General features: G+C 49.9%; 1 protein-coding gene across 1 annotated transcript in view; it reads left to right on the forward strand.

Moving 5' to 3' along the window:
* GLI2 (GLI family zinc finger 2) overlaps positions 1–21,926 on the forward strand; it is a 178,179-nt gene that overhangs the window by 149,205 nt on the left and 7,048 nt on the right. The window contains 6 exon segments of the mRNA XM_039867393.1: positions 7,596–7,797; positions 9,242–9,458; positions 10,794–10,916; positions 14,217–14,351; positions 18,463–18,612; positions 21,460–21,624. Of these exon segments, the coding sequence (XP_039723327.1) occupies positions 7,596–7,797; positions 9,242–9,458; positions 10,794–10,916; positions 14,217–14,351; positions 18,463–18,612; positions 21,460–21,624 (992 nt within the window).

Consider the following 21,926-nt stretch of genomic DNA (forward strand, 5'->3'; position numbering starts at 1 on the left):
GCCTCAGGATGTGTGGCACCTGGCCGGCTGGGCAGTGGGCAGACACAGAGGAACTATGGCCAAGGGGGGGAGGGTCTGGTCAGGCATGTGTCCCCAGAGGGCAAGAGAGGCCAAAACGGCAAACGTGAGCACCTGCCATGTGAGAATAGGAACTGCCTCTATCCTGTGCCTTCATGCACATGCTCCCATATGACTCTCCTCAGCCACCTGCTGTGGCTGGAATTACTATTCCTACTTTAGGATGAACAACCTGGGGTTCCTAACATCGAGTGGCTTGCTCAGGTTTCAAGTCAGGGTTCCAAGTCCCACTCTGTTTGTCACATCATCGGCTCTTTCCCCAGCACACTGCCTCCAGGCAACATAGCACATCTAAGCAGTCTCGTGAACCATGGCCTCAGGGATGGCCCACAGCCTAGAGCATCAAGGCCAGAGCTAGGGTGCTTGTAGGGGTGACAGCAGCAGAGAGGTTTTGCAGTGAGCTATGGGCAGATCTAGACCAGGGCCTGCCTGTGGCATGTCCTTGCTGTGATAGCTGGGCCTGGAGGTGTTGGTGGGACTGATCAGGGTCTGGATGGCAATATCCAGCCCTGCACACTGTGTGAACTAAGTACACTGAATAAGATCTCATGTGTGAACTTGCTTCAGTGCCTGGCATACAGTAACTGCTCAATTAACACTAGTTCCAGTCTCTTTCCACCATTATCCTTTTCCCCCTTTCAGATCTTCCACTTCCTGCAGGATTTTGTCTCTCATTTATCAGCACTACTGTCTATCCCATGCTTAGGCCCAGTGCCACAGTCCTCTTAGACACCTTTTCCTCGCCACTGCCCATCCATTCATCTGTCCCCCAGGGCAGCCAAGTCTGCCTTGTCAGTCATCCTGGCCATCTAATTATTTGCCACACTCCCAGCTCTGCCTCTCAGCTCAGGCTCTTTGCCTACCTCTCGTTGATCATTTGTCCTGTTGGCCATTCTACAGTCAGCCCCTAGGGCTCCCATCATCCTCAAAGTAAAATTCAAATTATTACATGGGTAGAGTGGCCTTCTACTCCAGCCTTGTCTTTCCCAATTTGCACATGGCACTCCCACCACCCCGTTGCATCTGCAGGCTCCTGGACCACTCCCTGGGCTCCAGCCTACAACGCCCTTTCCTGCAGGCTCAGGATTGGCCTGGCTCAATCCTGCAATGGGTCCCAGCACTCAGATCGGTCCACACGTCTCCCGAGCACTACCCCAATCTTGCCCCAGCCCAGCCGCTCAGCTTCCTAGGGGCTCCTGCATGTCTGCGCCCACCTGTAGGACCTGAGGCTCTCAGACTGTCACTGGATGGGACTTGTATATCTACATATTTATATTCTAGGTCCAGGTTCCTGGCCGCCAAGGAGCAGGCCTCTGTGTTTGTGGGGCGAGTGAGTGAATGAGTGGCGGTCACAAAAGAACCTGGAGTAGAAAGATGCAAACTTATTAGGGAAAAAACTGTGCTGGGCCACCTGCCAGCTTGCAGGGAGCCTGGAAAGGGGCTAGACACAGGGAAGCTTTGTGTTCTGGGGCACTCAGCACTTGACTGCATCTGGAGGCTGAGCATCTGAGAACCAGGAAGGCGGAAGAGTGAGGAGGTGAGCTCACCAGTGGGCCTGAGAGCTCCCAGCTCACGTCAGTTGCGGCCGATTAACTCATCACACCCACCGCGACCCTTTCTGCACTTCTGTCTCAGGAATACCATTGGCTTCAGAGTACAGAGGATGACATCGCTGTGTCCAGAGCTGGCTTGAGCAGACATATCAGCTTCTCAGGATAAGGCATGGGTGGTGGTGGCTGTGGGGGTTTCTGAGCCCTCATGGATTTTAGTTATAGACAATTTATTTTCCTTTGTTCCCAATCAGTTACGAACGAGGAAATCAGAGTAGTCCAGTGTGACCTCCTGTATTTGTCATTCCTTAATACGGTTCTTTTCAAACTAGTTGAAACTAGACCTAGAGAACCTTTGCTTCCACGTTTTAAAATGATTTAGGCATTTCTGTTCAGGTCTGATGCCTATGTGGATGAGCTGGTTATTTGCAGCCCTGAGACACTCTAGGGCTCCTAGCCCAGGCCTGTGCCTAGCTGAGCACAGACCTGCTTGGGGTGTCCCCGTCCCCACCTCTCCTGTGATCCGAGGGAGCCAGGAAAGCCCTCTCACTTAGGTGTTCTCCAATGGTCCCATCTGCACAGGTCCAGAGAGAGACCTCCCCGAAAGCTTCAGTCCACCCAGTGAGTGGATCTTCCCATCGTTTCTTTTTGCTCAGACTCTCACAGAGAAAATTGTATAGTCTTGGGGCCCAGGCAGCCCAGCTCAGGAGACCTCGTGTGGAAGGGCCCTGAGACTCTCTGAGGACATGTGTGTTCTTGTTAGGAGCCACTCATAAACAAGACCATGACATGTAAGCTCTGTGCAGGTGCAGGGGGTCTCAAGAGCTTGTGGGAAGTCAGGGAGACCATGTCTGTGTGTGTGAATGTGTGTGACACATTCTCACACTTTCTCTTTCTCCCATTCAGTCTGAGGGTACTTATTGAGCATCTACTATGTGCCGAGCATGGTTCTAGGTGCTAGGGACACAGTAGTGTGCAGCCTGCTGAGTTCTGTCTTCATGGTGCTTACTCACTGGTGGGATTGCTCTGTGTAAGCTCCTTAGCAGAACGGGGGATACCATCCTGAGGCCACCCCACCTGCCCCAACCTTCTTTCTCAGCACTTTCTTCTATTTACATTCCAAGTGGAGGCAGAGCTGTGAGACAGAGAGAAGTTTCCAGAGGCTTTGAATGTCAAACTGGGGTGTGGAAACTGGGTCTGCCAGGCTGAGGTGGCCTAGGAAGAGGGTTTGTAGGGAAGGCCACCAGGGTCAACCTCCAGCAGAGCAATGTCTCCAGTTCACTCATTGGCAGGCCACAAGCAGAATTTGTAACTTAGGCAAGGGCCATCTGCACAATCCTTTATTTAATATTATAGTTTTAATAGACTCACCCTTTAGGATTAAAAAAATGGAACTTTGTATCTTTTCTGAAATGAGAACCCTGGTAATATCTGAGGAAGATGTCCCTGTCTCTGTCTCCATCAAGCCTGAAATAATCTCATTTGGATCGTGTCTATATCCTATGTGTGTGGGCGGGGGGAGGCGGGGCACCAGGTGGTGGAGGAGGAAAGGCTGGAAGGCCAAGAGGCCTCTGATGGGGCTCTTGTTCAGTTTAAAAGCCAAACCCAGTCCTCCCAGGGTAGCAGGCCAGGTTGTGGGCAGGACAAAGGGCCTTCCCCGTGAAAGCCCACCCTCCCTCTGCTGGGAGCTTGGCCTGCTGGTGGTCGATGAAGGCTCACTGTGTCTTGTTCTTAAAGGAGGCTGATTTATAGCAGGAAGAGTGAGGAGTGATGCTGCTTTGGAAGGTAATAGATAACCAGTCAGGGAATCCAAGGTTATCATTCTGCCTAGTGGTCCTCTGGAGAGTAGGGAATTCACTGGTTGTCACTGGAGCCTTAAAATGGAATTTTCTTGTGTTACGCTGTTGAATATTGGTGATTTAACAGCAGAACTGTAGCAGCCACAGCTGCACCCCCTCCCGTTCCTACCACATTGAGAAGATTGAAATGTTTCCGATTGAAATGTTGTCTGTTTACAGCTCATATTTCCTCTGAGCTGTATATTTTATTGTCATATTGACACTAATTTGACTCGGATGTCACCTCCGTTCTGACGCCCAGTTCTTTATGCTGCCTGCGGGTCTATGCGGGGGAGGGTTCAGAAGCCAATTACATTGATCAGACCACAGAGAGGCGGGAGGAGCTTATGGAGGGGCAGCCAGTCAGTCAGGGAGTCTGTGCCCAGCTGCAGACAGGAGGGGAGATTGAGGCAGGGGAGACTCAGCCACAATCCCTAGAGGGTCAGGGCTGGTGGATACAGGCACAGGCTAAGGTGCACACCAGTCACCTGGTAAACCTGCGCAAAAAGTCCTTTGAGACAAGAGCCATGAACCCACTTTACAGATGAGAAAGCTGAGGCCAGAGCTCTAAGTTTCTTTGTTTTCATCACAGAAGTAGGAAATGGTGCTAGTCAGCCTCAGTCCCAAGCCTCAGGGCTCAAAAGCCTAGGCGCTCTCTACTCTCTCATAATAGGGGGATGAGGAGGTGTGGACAGCTAAGTGTGGGGTTGGTTAAGGTCCTCAGGCTGAATATCCTTAGAATATCTCCTTGGTGAGCCCATAAAATATCTGGGTGAGGGGCTGGACCATGCAGGGTTACTCCCTAACCTCTGAGGATTCAGGGTCCGTGAGCCCTGCTACAAGGCTGTGTCCCACTGTCCCCAGGGAGAGTGTGTCCCAGCCCCATGCTGAGGACAGCAGCATATGACACAAACACACAAACACACACAAAAACTCCTCAGATTTAGTACTCCAGGAAACAGCTCCCTCAGTTGCTGGTGCCAGGTCCTGCAGAGCCAGGCTCCCTACATCCCTCTGGCTAGATTCCTCCACAGGAGGTCCATCCAGAGCTGTGGATGATAGGCTGGTCAGTAGCCCATAGCCACCTGGAGGTAGGTGCTGTTAGCCCATCTTCCAGGTGAGGAACCAGCTCAAAAAGGTTTAGCAACTCCCCCAAAGCCACCCAGTTCAAAGCCATCAGGCAGGGTCAAACCTGGATCTGTCTGGGTCCAAAGCCTGTTCTTGCATCTGCTGCCCTTCCCGGTGACCCCAGGAAAGCAACCACCCCCTGTCCCCTGAGACTCTGGGATTACCCAAGATAATCCAGCATAGGTGGCACCTAGCGAATCATGATGGTGCGGCAGCCACCATTTTCACCTCTCACCTGGATGTTGAGCTCCAGGAGGGCAGGGCCAAGGGACCTCCTTGCTTGCAGTCCCCACGGCATCCCCCGAGTGCCAGGCATGCCGTCAACACTGCACAAGGCTCTGATGGGTGAATGAGCAAACACATGAATGCGCAAAAGAGCTAGAGAATGAAGCAAGATCCAGGAGCAAGTGGCAACAAGAACGGGTAGTATTGGGCATGTGCCCAGGTGAAGGCAGGCTGGTCACCTAGTGGCTGCCAAACGTCAGGACAGGCCCACCCTCAGATGGATGAATGCAACGGCTCTGCCAGTCCCTGTCGTAAATCACAGGAGAAGCCACGGGAAATGAGTGCCAGGCTTTTCTTTCTATTTAGTAATTTATCAAGGGAAGAGGCACATTAATAAACATATTTCCCTTGAGGGGCAGGAATAACAGAGATGAATACCACTGTCAGATTTGGCCTGCTTCTTCTTGTTAGGGGCGCAAGAGAGGGGTGGGATCCAAATGTTAGCAACAAGATCCTTTTGTAAAATTGTATCGCAAAGATGTATTTCTGACTTTACGTGATGTTAGATCTCCTCCTCACCCGCCCCTGCCCCACCCCCATGCGCATTTCTCTATTTGCCGCGAAGTCTATAAGTAACAGCAGTCTTTTGGAAGATTCATTTTTGCATTTCACTTTGAATTCCCTTTGAAGTGAGGATTGACAAGGCATAAACTCAGTAAATAAGCACTAAGAAGCTTAGAAGATGCCCGAATGGACAAATGAGTGCGCGTGTAGTGACAGGTGTACTGCTGTGTGGCCCAGTCATCTTTTCTAGACTTGCTGTCCTTTGCTCCAGTATTAACTCTAGGCTCACCCACTTAGCCCCTCAATCCTCTTAGCCCCTAAAGAAGCTACATCAATTTACAATTTCATTGTGGAAACTCTGCTGGGTTTTAGGCGCTGTGTTTTAGGCACTATCCTTGGGTGCTCTCTGTGTGTCCTCATGACAACCCAGCAAACCAAGCTGTGCAGCCCCCATTGTCCAGATGGGTAAAGAGAGGCCCAGGGAAACTATGTAACATACTCGAAGGCAGTGTGGCCAGCCAGCACAGGCTGTATGCCCTGATGGGGTGTGTGTGCGTGAGTGTGTCCTGAGAGCCTTCCCCAAGACGCTTCTCCTCCCCACCCCGAGCTGAAGCAGTGCATGGGTGGTTTGGATGGCCATCAGCCTGCCTTCCTATTTCTCCATTAAGGCTATGTAGCCTTGGGCAAGGTACTTGTTTTGTCATTTGTGAAATGAGGATAATGATTGCCCCTTCCTTATAGGGCAGTTGTGAAGATTAAACTGCTTAATACTTTAACGTGCTTAGAACAGTACTTAGCACCTGTGAGGCATTCAGTAAATACTGACGTGAAAAGATAGGTATGTACAGAAAAATCATAGTCTATATATAGGGTTTGGTACCATCGGCGGTTTCAGGCATCCACTGGGGGTCTTAAAATGTATCTCCCGAGAGTAAAAGGAGACTACTGTCCATACATAACTGCAGGAAGGGAGGAAGTCCTGCCCCAGGCCGGGGCTCCCTGCACCCCAGGGCTCTCCGGCAGTTGCTCCAGACTGCTCCTCTTGCAGCCCCCACCCCAATCTACTCTCCGGGTCTCTCCTCTGGACAAAACAGTGGCCTATAAATGGTCTGATAACATCACTGGACAACTCTCCACATGCCAAGGTTTCTGCCCTGTCTGGACCTTCCCTGACCCCAAGTTTCTTCTTGTAAAGGGGTCTGTTAGTGCGGACCTCCAGGGCTGTGGTGAGGAGGAAATGAGGGAATGCACGAGAAGCGCCTGGCACATAGCAGGGCCACATAAATGCTCCACATTGCATTTCGAATACCGGCCTGGAACAGCCTCTCTCTGTCCCGCCGGCCCCTGCCCACTCGTCCTCCCTTCAATAGCCTTCAGGTTCCCTTTGGGCTGGAAGGGTTGCCTGTAAACAACTCTAGTGACTACTTAAACACACCCTCTGCTACACACAACCTGGCCCAGCTCACCTCCGTGCCTCTGCTTGGCTGTTTCTGGGCTTGCAATGCCCGCCTTCCTCTCTTCTGCCTGCTCAGACCCGCTCAGACTCCATAGGTCCCCTCCTCCAGAGAGACAGCAGGCTGCCCTGGCCACACAGTCACCCAGTGGAATTCTCTATAGCAATTAAAAAGAGCCAGTTACTGCCACGCACTGCAGCACTGAGAAATCTTACAAACTATAACCTTAGATGAAGAAGCTGAATAAGAAAGGATTTCCATTTCCGTAATAAGCAAATACTCAAAAACAGGAAGCCAAGATAATGGCTGCCCTTCGGATGGGTTCGGAAGTGGGGAGGGCTTCTGGGCACTCACTGTGCTCTGTTTCTTGACCTGGTGCTGGCTTCACGGATGGGTTCATTACTGGTTTGTGCACTTCTCTGTCATGCCTTAAGCATGACTGGACCCAGCCCTGGTCTCTGCATATCGAATAGGAAAAGTGCTAACATATGTTCAGTGCTTATATTCACTCATTCAAGCACCTGACCTGTGCCTCTCAAATGCTCACCATATCTGTGTGGACCAGTCTTATTTTATAGATGAGCAAACTGAGACTGAGAAAGGTTATGTTGCTTGCCCAAGAGCACATGACAGAGTTCCAGTTTCCCTTACACCATCCTCACAGGCTCTTCCTGTCCCCCATCTGCCAATCTCCTTTCCCCCACTCCATCTCCCATATAGACACCGTACTGATGTGAGTTTGGTTGGTCGTCCCACAGTGTCACGTTTCTCCAGCCCACGGGTGACACCGCGCCTGAGCCGAAAGCGAGCGCTGTCCATCTCCCCACTCTCGGACGCCAGCCTCGACCTACAAAGGATGATCCGGACCTCGCCCAACTCACTGGTGGCCTACATCAACAACTCGCGCAGCAGCTCAGCAGCCAGTGGCTCCTACGGGCACCTGTCGGCGGGCACTCTCAGGTGAGCCCAGCCTGCAGGAAGAGGGCCGAGGGTTGGTAGCCGGGCTGAGGAGACCAGTGGGAAGGGTCCATGCTTTTGAACCGAGGAGACAGTTCTTATTGCAGTTGTGAATCAGCATACTTGCCTCTTTTTATGAATTCAAACCAAGAACGTGAAAATTGAAATGTGCCAATATTTGAGTATGTCCTCATGTGCTCCTCATTCATGCCCCAAACACAATTTCTGATGTGAAATGTGAAACGTAAGACTTACCGGGCCTGTCATGAGATTCGATCATGAAATCAAAGGTGACTTTCCTAGTATTTCAGTGGGTGTCATGGAGCAGCCAAGCCATTGACCAGCATTGGGGGCCACACACAGTGTGGCACTGACTTGGGCCATGCAAGTCTGCGACCGGCAGCAGTCTTCCCACTGTGGTCACACCATGGCACACCCAAACCTCATCAACACCGTTGACCCCTGCCCCCTCTGTGCAGCCCTTGACTGTTTTAAGGACTCAGAGCCCAACCGACTTGATTAAAACCCATGTTCTTCCCCTGACTGTCCTGAAAGAGGCCGGAAGCTGTTTGGACTGTCAAGAGAGCTTGGCCAAAGGACTCAGAAGTAGAAGTGATAACAAATCTCTTAGTTATCTTTTGCTGTATAACAAATTGCTTCTAAACTTAGCACTTTAAAACAAGCATTTATCATCTCACACCATCTCTGAGGATCTCCCATGAAGCCACAATCAAGATGTCAGACAGGGCTGTAGTCCCCTGAAGACCACTGGGCCTGGGGTTCTTTTACCAAGATAGCCAGTCACATGGCTGTTGGCAGGAGCTTTAGTTTTTTATTATGGGAGCCTCTCCATAAGGCTGCTTGAGTGTCCTCACAACATGGCATTCAGTTTCCCCCACCCACAGTGCCCTGAATGAACCCTCAGAGCGAGTGATCGGAGAGAGAGCAAGGAGGAGGCCACAGCATCTTTTAAGGCTCAGAGGTCACCATTATTGCCTCAGCATCCTGTTCTTGAAAGAGCGGCGTATATGAGGTAGCATGATAGAGCCTAGAAGTGTGGTAGAAGTTAAAGAAGCAAAAAGAGCTGGAGGGCTCATGGCACACTTCCTGGATGAGGAGGCATTAGAACAGGCCTCAGAGGCCAAATGGGGTTCAAATAGAGAGCAGCGATGCAAGGGTGCATCTCAGGTCAGAGTGATGAAGGGCCAGCGTGTAGAGGTGAGATGAAGCCTGGTACCTCCTATGGGCCAACCCTGGGGCAGTGTCTGGGGGCAAAACACAGAAGATGAGGCCTGAGATGGCAGGCGGTGGGGAGCAACTGCTGGTTCCTGAATGAGGTAAAGCAATGATGAGGTTCTCTCTGCCTATGAAGTGTTAGCCTAATGGAGCCCTGCTCCCCACCCCTCCTTAGCCTGGGCTCCATCACCATATCTGCTCTTCTTTGCAGCCCAGCCTTCACCTTCCCCCATCCCATCAACCCCGTGGCCTACCAGCAGATCCTGAGCCAGCAGAGGGGCCTAGGCTCGGCCTTCGGACACACGCCACCCCTGATCCAGCCCTCACCCACCTTCCTGGCCCAGCAGCCTATAGCCCTCACCTCCATCAATGCCACGCCCACTCAGATCAGCAGCAGCAGCAGCAACTGTCTGAGTGACACCAACCAGGTGGGTGGGTACAGAGAGTAGGGGTTGGACCACCAGATACTCTTTCGAACCCCTCAAGGGCTAATCATTGCCTTCTCACACTGAGAACTTGTGGAAGGACTCTGTGTAGTTCTGGCTGGTGGGATGCATTCTGGGCAGAGGCCATGTGATTGAAAGGGCCTTGAACTGGATGCTGGGTCAGGAGATCTGAGCTGGATCTTAATACCACCCCAATCACCGTGGGCTAGCACCCGGCCTCAGCTCTATGGTCACCTGGCCAATAAACACAATGAGTAGATGGAAAACCCTAGAATTCACCGAGTCTGGCACAATGTAGGTTGTCCATACACAGCATATGAAATGGATGGACTAATGGATAATAATGTAGTACAGTTTCGTTTTACAGCATGGGTTACCAAAGGCCATCTCATTTGACCTTTTGAAAGAGCCTTTGTCAAGACTGGGCATATTCACTCAGTGTCTGGCACACAGTAGGTGTTGTTAGTATTTTGTGGATGAACGAAGTCCTATTTTGCAGATAAGGAAAAGGAGTTATAGAGACAGTATTGGATAGCGGGAAGGGCACAAGCTTTGGAATTGATTAGACTGTGTTTTGGACCCTACTTTCCTGAAAGCTTTTTCAGCATGAGCTAATGCATCTGCATAGTGGAGTCTGCCACCTACATTGGGTCATTGTACATATATACAAGTTCGTGTGTGCACAGAACCCCATGTAGACCCAGATCTTGGTTAGTACTCACAATGATGGTTCTTGAGGGGAAGTGACTGCCCAGGCCACCCACTTGGCAGAGCAGAGCCTAGATATGACCGTGTGCTGACAGGGAGGAAGACCAGATGCCACAATATTCTAGAGCAGCACCTCTTCCAGGATGTCCTCCCTCTCCATCCCAGGTCTCCAAGCTGCCGCCTAGCTCCTCCCTTCAGACGGTAGCTGTCGGTTTTGATCACACAACCTGATCCTGCAGCTCTGGTTCCCTTGTTCTGAGTAACTGGCCCTTTTCAGAACCTGCTCCCTGGGCTGGGCAGGCCGCTGCCCTGGAGGGCTGAGAAGTTGAGGCTGTCAGGTCAGGAGTGAGGGTACCCAGCATTTTCCAGAGAGACGGCCTGTCCCACTTCCGTGGATGGTGGGGATGGAGGTGCTGACAGGCTGAGCTCTGGGCTCTCTCTTGGCCGTGCCCCTGGCTAGAGGACTGAGCTCAGAGGACTCAGTTTCTCAAACTTCAAACACGAGGGTTGGCCTAGATGTCTAGTCTGTGTGGGGAGGGTCCCAGAGGTAAAGCCCAAACACAATGTACTCTCTGAAAGTGACACACTCTCCTATGCAACCTCCCTCAGAACAAGCAGAACAGCGAGTCGGCTGTGAGCAGCACCGTCAACCCTATCGTCATTCATAAGCGCAGCAAGGTCAAGACTGAGGCTGAGGGCCTGCGGCCAGCCTCCCCGTTGACTCTGACACAGGTAACCTGCTGGCCATCCTTACCCTTCTCAGGCTGGAGCCAGGCCTTGTCTCCTCTGGGACAGCTGACTTGGGATCGAGACCCTTTTGGTGAATGGATGAACAGATGGCTGCCTGCATGAACGAATGAGCAAATGAGTGAACCGGAGAGGGCAGAGTGCACCAGAGCTTTGTCCCCAGCACCCTGCACATTATGTGCTATCAAACACGTGCTGAATAAAAAAGAGAAAGAAAAAAGGGAGGGAAGGAGAGAGGGAGGAAGGGAGAGAAATAATGAGTGTGTGTGTGTGTGTGTGTGTATGTGTGTGTGTGTGTGTACACACGCATCTCTCTGGGGCTGCAGCCATCTCTCCACCCAAACCTTACCCTCATGCAGCACAAGTCCTAGTCAAACTGAGTTGTTCACATCACCTGAATGGCTCAGGCTCCTATCTAGTTGCTACCTCTCCCTAGAACTCTGTCCCCTACGCCATCCTTTTTGCTGACACTTCAGCCTTTCCTGACTCTCCTGGATAATAGGGCTTGCAGCTGTGCAGACACCCATTCTAGCCTCTGGGTCACTTTGTCTGCCTCCTGCACAGCACTGTGAGCTTTGAAGAGGCGGCACTTTGGGAGAAGTGCCTGGTTCGGTTCCAGGTCACCAGGGTTTGCACAGGGACTGGCATACAGTAGCTGTGAAATCATTTTTTCTAAGGACTCAGTGCACATTTGAAGGGATGAATGGTACGGTGCTGAGGGAAGAAAGGGAAGTGATTCTCAGTGGGAAGGTGAGGAACGGAACAGCCCACAGTCCTGGATGGCTCTGCCATAGACTGAGATCCTTGTGCAGGTCCCTCTGTAAATCTTGGAGCAGAGCCCTGTCATGGGAAGGGCTAGATGTGAATGCTGACCTCAAGGGCAAGCCTCTTGCCCCGCCCTCCCCCGCCCCCAGGCTTCTTATGGTGTCCTGGTCTCCATTGTTACTGCAGAATCACCAGTTTTGACACCAAAGATGCTCAGGGCCTCCTGTCCCCAACTCCCCTGCATCTGCCACACCATCTTTTATCAAACCTGTAAACCATCAGGCATGCTCCAGGCACTTAATTTTTATGAAATATTGGGTCCTGTTATTATCAGGCAAACAGAGAAGCTGGTGACAGATTCTTCTCCTCTCGCTGACGCCAAAGCATCTCAGCATGATGCATGGTTTCCACAAGGCCAGCCATCATCAGGGGCTGTTGAAATTGATGAGGATGGCACATATCCTAGGGAGATAAGCACACAAGAGCAGTGGAGATGGGGCTGAGGCTGTGCCGAGCACCAGGGGGCCCTCTGCCCCACTTCTACCAGCCCACGGAGCCCCACAAAACCCTCCTTGCCTGGCTTGGCTCTTCATTTGTGTCAGTAGAAGTAAAGTTGTTTATTGTGAGGAGGTTGTCACCGTGTCGCTCAGTGTCCTGATTCAGTGACCGGACTCATTTGCACGGTGCATGGGCATGCTTTCCCTTGGCAGAAAGTACAGCACAATGACTCCCTCCTCTCTGCCTAAGCCCTTAAACTCGTGGGCTAGGATGACACCCGGCTCGATCTGGAGGCCTGAGCGTACCCACTGCCCCTACACTGTCCTCCAGCAGCTTCTTCAAGTCTTCTTTGAAATCAGCAGGGCGTGCAACTTATAGAAATAGTAAGTCCATGTCCAGTTTTCCTGAAAGTGCAGAATGGGCATTGAGAGGCCCCAGCCCCCAGCCCTCCCTTTGCTCAAGATTTGGGCAGAGGCCCTTCTGCACCTTCCATTTAATGGGACCCAGTGCTGCCCGGGGACTTCTTGGACAACACATCATCGTTTCCCTTTTCAGAACACATGTGTTAATGGAAAGGTACGCTCGAAATCAACCAGAGGTCCCCTCCTGTAGGAGTCTTTTGCAGTTCCAGTGGAAAATCTGTCAGGAGTGTGAGTCCGGCCAGTACCAGGAGTCATGAGGCTCATTTCTGCCCCTAGAAATGAACTCAGCATTAGGAGTGAGGCTCATGTGGGAGCTGTGGCCTCTGCTTCGCTGAATGTCTGGAGCCTCTGGGGGCTCTTGACTGTGGGGAGAGGTTGTCCCCCTTAGCCTGAGCTGTAAATGTTTGCCCAAAAGGCTTTTTTGAAAGACAGAACATTCCCGCCATTTTATAGATAGTCTGAAATGTAAAGCAAGTCATTCTGACATCTGCCTCCTTGCCTAGCTTTGCTCTGAGTCTGCCTAGCAGGCCAGTGATATACTGGGGAGTCCTTGACATCCTCTGGAGGTCCTCGCTGGGCCTTCCTCCCAACCTGGGACATCCGTGCCCTTCCCTCCCCCTAGCTCCTGATACCTCCAGCATGTTCCCGTGTTCCCTGCTTGGAGGCTGCCCCTGGCCAGCTCTGTGTCAGCATTAGCTGGGATGAAGCAGCCCCGTGGGGTTGATTCTCAGTCTGTTGCTGGTTTTGGAGTAAAAGGTTTTGTCCTCTTTGAAAGGAATCCCAAGCACCTGTGATCAAGTGAAGGCCTATCTCAGGGACCTTTCTTTTGCCACCTCAGAAGGGGTACACGTGAGCCCTATCATCCTCAGGAGACTCAAGTTTAGATCTAGGCTTCCACTCACTATGTGTCCTGGGGAGGGTGAGTCAGCCCCTCCCTGAACCTGTTTTTCCAACTGCAGCACAAGAATACAAGCACCCACATTGTAGGGCTGTTAGAGGGGAGACTGCTTCTGGGAGAATATGCCTGCAGAGCATTTGTCTAGAGTGCTGTCCTGGGCGCGAACTCAGGGTGCGCTGTGTGCCCTGGGAGGAGGAGCAGTGCGAGAGTGAGAGGTCTGAAGGACCAGGCCAGATGCATGATGGGTTTCTCTTGCCCCCAGTGGGGAGGGAGCAGCCCCATACGCACTATGAATAAAAATGCCGTATCCCCAAGCCATTGGAGCCCAACCCAGCTCCCTCCAGGGGAAACCAAACCAAATAATCAAGTCACTGCCCTGCTTTCTCCTGTTTTCTTTGCCTTATCAGTTGACCCAGGATGTGATGGGACACCTTGGTGATAATAAGCTGGAATTAGAGAGGAAAGAGGAGCCCCAGGATGGCTGTGTGAAGGGAGAGTAATGGGTGGGAGCCAGCTGAGGAGAGGGGCTGAGAAATCTCATGAGTGTGTGTGTGCGTGTATGTGTGCATGTGTATGTGTGCATGCATGTGTGTCCACACCTGTACCAGCCCAGTGTCCTTGGCATAATCTGCCTAGGGCTGCCTTAGGGCCAGGTGGCTGGACAAAGCTCACATGGGTTTCTGTGCCCTGCTCCTCCCGCAGGAACAGCTGGCTGACCTCAAGGAAGACCTAGACAGGGACGACTGTAAGCAGGAGGCCGAAGTGGTCATCTATGAGACCAACTGCCACTGGGAGGACTGCACCAAGGAGTATGACACCCAGGAGCAGCTGGTGCATGTAAGCCTCTAAACTGCAGTGCCAACCCAGGGCAAAGCCCAGACCACATGGAGCCCCCAGCCTTCCAGACCTCTGTTGGAGAGAAAGGGCTCTAGGAGATGCCCTGGGCCACATCCTGTGCAAGTGGGAGGCGTGATTATTTACCTGTGCTCTGCCTATTTCTAAAAGGGAGCTTACGAATACATATGGAGTATAATAAGAGATTAAAATAAAAATAAGAAAATGAGAAAATTAGAGGAAAAGGAACAAAAAAGATGCCAGGAGTCAAGTTAGTATGAAAATACCCAAGTCCTCTGAGCTATACTTCACATATAAATCTATTTTCTGAGCTTTCTAGCAAACAATGCAAAGAGGAAAATAAGATTAGTTAAACCAGCCGGCGTCCATAAGGTAATAACAAACCTGACCCTGAAACCTAAAAGAAGTTTCTCCCATGGAGGAAGGAGTCGGTGATTTCCTCCTGGAGACCATTCTCAGAGACCCAGTACACACAGGTGCAGATGGGTGTTTATACCCATATTAGAGCAAGGGCTGCTTAAAAATGCCTGGGTACTGACAGATCAAGAGACCAGAGGAAGCCACGGAAGTTGGGCGTGCCCTTCAGGTTATGTCATTGGTCCCCACTGTAAACTCTTCTACAGCAGCATCCATTGCGACTGTAGTCGGGGGCAGTTTATGCAGTGGGAAGAGCAGGAACGGGGGCTCAGCATGGGAGGCACCTGTCTTTGAACCTGGCTCCACTACAGCAAGCTGAGTTCTGAACAAGTCACTTAACTTCTGTGATCCTCAGTTTCTTCTCATGTAGAAGAGGAGGGAATCCTATCCCACAGGAGGGTAGAGATTGAATGTGATACCAACATAAGCACTTAGCAAAGAGCGAGCAGCATTCCATACATGGTAGCTCCCTCCTTCCTCCTTCTCCCTGTTCCCCCTGCCAGTCTTGAGTATTTCTAAGTCCAGAAAAGAATTTAAATTCAAGAATAAGCCCCCATTCCATCTCAACACACACTCCTTTGTTAAGGAGTATCTGTAAAGATGAACTCTACAGTAAATTAGCATTTCAAATGCTGGGTAGACTAGAGACACAGACACACAGACACACAGACACACAGACACACACAATACCGACAGACACACACACACAGACACACTGGCTACTAATACACACACACACACACTGCATAAAAATTATTCCCATCCAGAAGCCACCACAAACAAGATTCCTTCTCCCCAGCACTGTGAACTCAGCATTTAGAACATCACCCACTCCCTCTGCTTCTGCTATTTGTGTGACTTGCTCTCCAATACTGTAGGTTTCTTTTGTGTTTTGGTTTTTCTTTTCCCATTTTCAGCCTAAAATTTCCCAGCAAACCATTGCAGCTGACATAGAACCTGTGAAGCGAGGTCTTCTCTAATCCCTCTGGAATCTAACATAATTTTCCAACCTGTACCACCTCCTTGGGTCAGTGAGTCCAAGATGGAGAAGGGGCATGGGAGCTATGAGTTGTAGGACAGATCAGATTCCATTGGAAGACAAGAGAAGGGACAGCATCCAGGCCCGGGAGAGGGCCCAGGCAGAGGAGTGGAGACCAGGACCTAAGCGACGTGCTCAGTGATGAGTGGGCCCATCCCGAAGAGTAGGGAGGGAATTCCTCCAATAAAGGCAGAGAGGTCCAGTGTGGGAAGGAAGGCTTCAGCTGCAGGCTTCTATCTGTGCCCAAGACTGTCACTGCAGATATAGGTGATTGCCTCCATTTGACCCTGAAAAGGGCAGGCTCCTGTGAGAGGGGAGCCAGGCCCCTCTGCCCAGCTCTGTCTCTCTGCTCCCTGGGAAAATAAATGGTGGCCAGCACCCAAGCGAACTGGAGCCTCCCAGTCGATTATTAACAATTTGTTGCTAAGTAAACCAATTAGCAAAAAAATGAAAGACGTTGTCAGGACACATTTCTATCATTTGAAAAGCTTTAAAAATCGAAAGTGAGGCTAATATGATAAGATTTCCCTGGAAGTTCAAAATGTAGGTTTCACTTGCTGCAACCCTGGCATTTGCATGCATGACATTTGGGCCCATTACTCACAGTATGAGGGCCAGTGGTTTTCTGTGTTTCAGAGTGAGGTGCTGCCAGTGCCTAGATGCTCAGCTCTCAGACAGCCTTGGAGGCTGCAAAGATCTATAGTAGCACCGTCCAGTAGGAGGACACTGCAAGCCACGATGCCAGTCACATGTGTGATTTTACATTATGTAGGAGCACATGTAAAAAAGAAATTAATTTTAATAATATATTTAACCTAATATATCTAAAATATTATCATTTCAACATGTAATCAATATAAAACAAAATATTGAAATATTTTACTTCTTTTCTTTTTCCATTCTCAGTCTTCGAAACAGATATGTTTACACTTACAGCCCATCCCAGTTGGGAGCACCCACATTTCAAAGACTCAAAGCACAAGTGACAAGTAGCTACTGTACTGGGCAGCACAGGTCAAGAGGTTGTGGGAGGAAGTGAAAGTGGACAGGGAACTGAGAACAGAGAGAATGGGATGAGGCTAGAGAGAATGGGTCTCCAAGACCTGAACATTCTGCCCTTCTCATCACCCTGTGAAGTGGATCCAGAGTGACTCACAACTCGCACACCGGCAGGACACTACCTTGAACAAAGAGGGAGATGGAAGGGGAAGGATGGGACCTAGACGGGACTTCAGGAGGCTCCCTGGTGGCCTTTAGAGAGAAGCCCCAGTGGAAGAGGACTCTTTCACTTTACTGTGTAGAGTGACTAATACCACCTATTTCTACTCCCTGGGTAAATAAGCAACCCAAAAGATTAGGGACTAAGTCCTGGAGGCCCCACACACGTATCAACACACCCCAAGTTCAGGGGCAGTAATGCCCCCGCTCCAGTGAGGACTGAAGCCTTCAGTTAAATAATCGATGCAAGTGACTAAAATCCAAAGGGTCTACCTGGGGCTGCTTGCTCTACCTGTGACAGAAAGCCTCACTGGCCTGTGGCTCCACATCACAGGAGAAACTACTCCAGGCGTCACACAGGTGTTAGACCAGGACAAAGGCCAGAAGATGTGGGTGCAAGGAGTGGGAAAAATAGAAAAGTTAGCCTCCATATTCTTGGCCAGGGCAGTGCTGGCTGGGACGGGTCTGAGAACCACCTTCCAGAGAAGGCCGTTTGCCATAAATTCCAAGATTCGTCTGAGATGGATCCACTTGCCTGACAAGCAGGGCTCGCACTGCCAGGCTGCCGGGTCAGTTGCACTGTCTTTGGCTATCCTGCTTACTCTCCTGGGCCATTTTGTCTCAGGTGCAGCATTGCACAGTGCCCAGAGCCCATTGACAGGGTCAGAATCTCACTTACTGCCCAGGCACTGGGCGATTTAATAATCTGGACCTTTGTGAAAAGGGTTATTGCAAGGGTCCCCACCCGCCAGGCCGCGGACTGGTACCGGTCTGTGGCCTGTTAGGAATCAGGCTGCACCGCAGGAGGTGAGTGGTGGGTGAGTGAGTGAAGCTTCATCTGTATTTGCAGCCGCTCCCAGCACTAGCATCACTGCCTCAGCTCCACCTCAGATCATCGGGCATTAGAATCTCATAGGAGCACCGGTCCCTGGTGCCAAAAAAGTTGGGAACCACTGAGTTATTGTCAAAAATAGAGATGAGGATGCATTTACATTTCTATTATAATAAAAAATTTAATTTAAAAATCTCTGGAACAATAGGGACAAGCTCAGGAGAGGCTTCTCATGTACCCACTATGCGCATGCCTGCCTCGCTGCAGTTAATTAGTGCCTACTGTGTGCAGCCCAGGAGCATATACCAGAGCCTAGAGCCCAGTCCAGGGTGAGCGGGATGCCTTTGACCATCATAGATGGTCACTTTGATAACTAATTGGAAAATGCAAGAGAGACATTAGCACACAGTACATCTTCACTTAGTGGCCGCTAATGATAACTCATGAGGAGGTGTGGCTTGGCATAGAGATGTGGTCTTGTTGGGTGGGTGGTCTGCACATAGTGGGTGGTGGTCTGTGGGGAGGGTGGTGGTCTGTACACACTAGGTCGGGGGCCGGGCTCACTTCTATGGACTTGTTCCTGGCAGCATATCAACAATGAGCACATCCACGGGGAGAAGAAGGAGTTTGTGTGCCGCTGGCAGGCCTGCACGCGGGAGCAGAAGCCCTTCAAGGCGCAGTACATGCTGGTGGTGCACATGCGCCGGCACACAGGCGAGAAGCCCCACAAGTGCACAGTAAGTGGGCCCTCGGAAACAGCCCTGCCTCATGCAGTGTCTATAGGGCCAGCCTCACTGGCCAGGTGGGTGGGTCATGGCTGACCACAGGAAACCTGGGTGGAATGGGCCACAGCAGCGGCCCTGGGACAGGCCTTGCCCATGGGTCATCAGTCTGCTCCTTCCCTAGGCCTTCTGCTTGTCTTGGTCCTCAAGGCCCCTTGGCTGTCTGTTGTCCCAGAACTTTGACTTACTCTCTTTCAGGGAGTATAACTACAGTAGGGATGTGCTGGTTTTCTATGTGACTGTGAACACCAAAGCACAGCTGTACTTCCACAGTTCACGTGGCTGGGTGACCTCAGAAAGAGGAGCTGGCTTGATAGCACACTGAAGTCTGGCCCCCGCAGAGAAAAGCTCCACTGGTGACTTGCAGCTTCAGCAATGATGGGTTAAAAAATCTCTATGGATGAGTTAAAAAAAAGAAGAAGAAATGAACACAAGACATTTTAGAAAACCTCCCTTATGGAGTCAACAGGATCTGTGGCTGAAATTAGTGAGACCCTTTTTTTAACACACAGAAACTGATCTTTCTTTAAAAGTGGAGCTGGTCTAGTGATGCACTGATGTGGACCTATTTTCAGTTCTTTTGTGTATGTACCTAGGATAGAATTGCTGGGTCATATGATAACTCCTACGTTTAACTTTCTGAGGACTAGCCAGGCTGATTTACAAAAAGGCTGCATGATTTTATATTTTCACCAGCAATGTGTGAGGGTTCTGATTTCTCCACAACCTTGTTGGCACATGGGCTGTCTTTTGGTCATAGTTGTCATAGTGGATGCGAAGTGGCATCTCATTATGGTTTTGATTAGCATTTCCCTAATGACAGATGATGTTGAGTATCTTTTCATGTGCTTATCAGCCTTTTAATATACCTTCTTTGGAGAAATGTCTACTCAAATATTTTGCCCATTTTTAAATCGAGTTATTTGTCTTTATTGTTCAATTGTAGCGGTTTTCTAGACCCTTATCATATATGTGCCTCACAAATATTTTCTCTCATTCTGTGGGTTTTCTTTTCATTTTCTTGATAGTTCCTTTGAAGCACAAAAGTTTTAAATTTTGACAAAATCCAATTTTTTAATTGCTTGAGCTTTCGGCGTCATATCTAAGAAACCATTGCCTAATCTAAGGTCACGAAGATTTACCCCTATGTTTTTTTCTGAGTTTTATAGTTTATAAATATATAGTTTTATTTACATATATATAAATTTAATATGTACACATAATCTTATAGGGTAACTCTTTCATTTGGGTCTTTAAACCATATGGAGTCAATTTTTTTATATGGTGTGAGATAAGGGTCCAACTTCATTCTTTGGCATATGGTTTTGCAGTTGTCCCAATCCTATTTGTTAAAGAGACAGTTCTTTCTTCATTGAATGGTCTTGGTACCCTTGCCGAAAATGATTTAGCCCTATATATATGAGTTTGTTTTTGAACTCTTACTCTATTTCATTGACCTCCACGTCTGTCCTTATGCCAGTAGCACACAATCTTGATTACCATAATTATATAGTAAGTTTTGAAATTGGGTGGTGTCAGTCCTCCAAATTTGTCCTCCTTTTGCAAGATTGTGTTGGCTTTTCTGCATCCTTTGCAGGAAGTTATTTTCTTAACATCCTGAGTTGTAGCAAACCATAGCCCTCTGATATGAGCTGTGAATTGCAAAACAGATAAAAGGCATTTGGAGCCAAGTGCACTCAGTCAGACTGGTCAGGAATAAAGGGGAGGATGCTGAGACCGAGACAGCTCCTGCTGGGGTTCACATGTCATTCTGAGGGCAATTTCCAAAAGCACATTGGGTGCAACTGCAGTATCTTTAAAATAGGTGCAGAATCTCCTACAATAACCCTTCTTCTCTCCCTCTCTCTCCGCCACTCTCTCATGCCTTTCTTCCTTTTTTTCTTGCCAAAAATGTTTCTTTTCATTGGGCAGTAAATACTAGGGACACAGAAATGAGCAAGACCTAAAAGATCTTGCTCTCATGGAGCTTGTATCCTAGTGGGAAGCCAGATAACAAAAATATTAAGATCATTATAAATTGTGTGAGGGAGCATAAAGGGAAAAAGGTAATTATTATGATTGATAATATTAGAGAAATGCTCTCAGAGGAGATTACCTAAAAAATTGAGAAGAAGTGAGCCACTCCAGGGCCAGGGAAGGTGGGGGTAGGGGAAAAGCTCTAGCCAAAGGGGACCATGTGGGCAAAGGCCTCACACCTGGAAGAACTCAGTGGGGTCAGGGAACTCAAAGGAGATCAGCACAACCAGAGAGAAGGTGAGGGCGGCTGGCTTACTCAAGGCCGTGGAGGACTCTGGATTTTTTTTCAGCGCATTTTGATGCGCAGAAAAGTTCTAATCAGGGAGGGACATTAGGAAACAGTTAGAAATAATAGATTCAAAGTTTTTAATGATATGGGAAGATTCTCAAAGTGTGCTGTTGATTTTAACAAACAGAATACCTAACTAAATAATATGTTCCCAATTTTGGTTTAAAAAAGTGTGGGGATAAATTGCAAAGCCACCAGAATGAGACTTAATTGGATGTCAGCTGTAGCTGTCCTGCATGCAATGGTTTTCATTTTCTTCTCTGTAGTTTTCAGTCCTTTCCAAGTTTTCTAGAGTGGTCATGTGTCAATTTCATGTTCAGAGAGGAAAGTAGATGTTATTATTGAAGTACACACTCCTGGGTGCACCGGTGAGATGGAGCAGATGGGGGGCTGGGGAAGAGGCAGTATCCGGCCCGAGATCAGGCTCCTGCATTGGGTCTGAGGCACCTTTACTGACCAAACCCGCCTCTTCCCAGTTTGAGGGCTGCTCAAAGGCCTACTCTCGCCTGGAGAACCTGAAGACGCATCTGCGATCCCACACCGGGGAGAAGCCATATGTGTGTGAGCACGAGGGCTGCAACAAGGCCTTCTCCAACGCCTCCGACCGCGCCAAGCACCAGAACCGCACCCACTCCAATGAGGTACCCGAGTGGGGTGTGCACAGGGTGTGTGCATGGCCCACTGACAGATGCATAAATGCATCACCCCATGGCTTCTAGACATCTGTAGGCTAGGTGGCCAGCTGCCAGGTGCCCCTCCTCACCACTGACCCGCTGTCTGAGCTCAGCACCCAGTGGCAGGTTGCTGCTCCCACAGCCTAGGCAGCTGGCTAGGACATGCACTAACTTCTAGTCCTAGTCCTGGTCCTGGTTCTGCTGAATCTGTGAGCCCCTTGCTGATGGGACACTATACCCACCTCCCAGTCCCAGTCCAACTGATCAAA

Source organism: Pteropus medius, unplaced genomic scaffold (assembly GCF_902729225.1).
Source record: "Pteropus medius unplaced genomic scaffold, Ma_sr-lr_union100, whole genome shotgun sequence".
NCBI lineage: Eukaryota > Metazoa > Chordata > Mammalia > Chiroptera > Pteropodidae > Pteropus > Pteropus medius.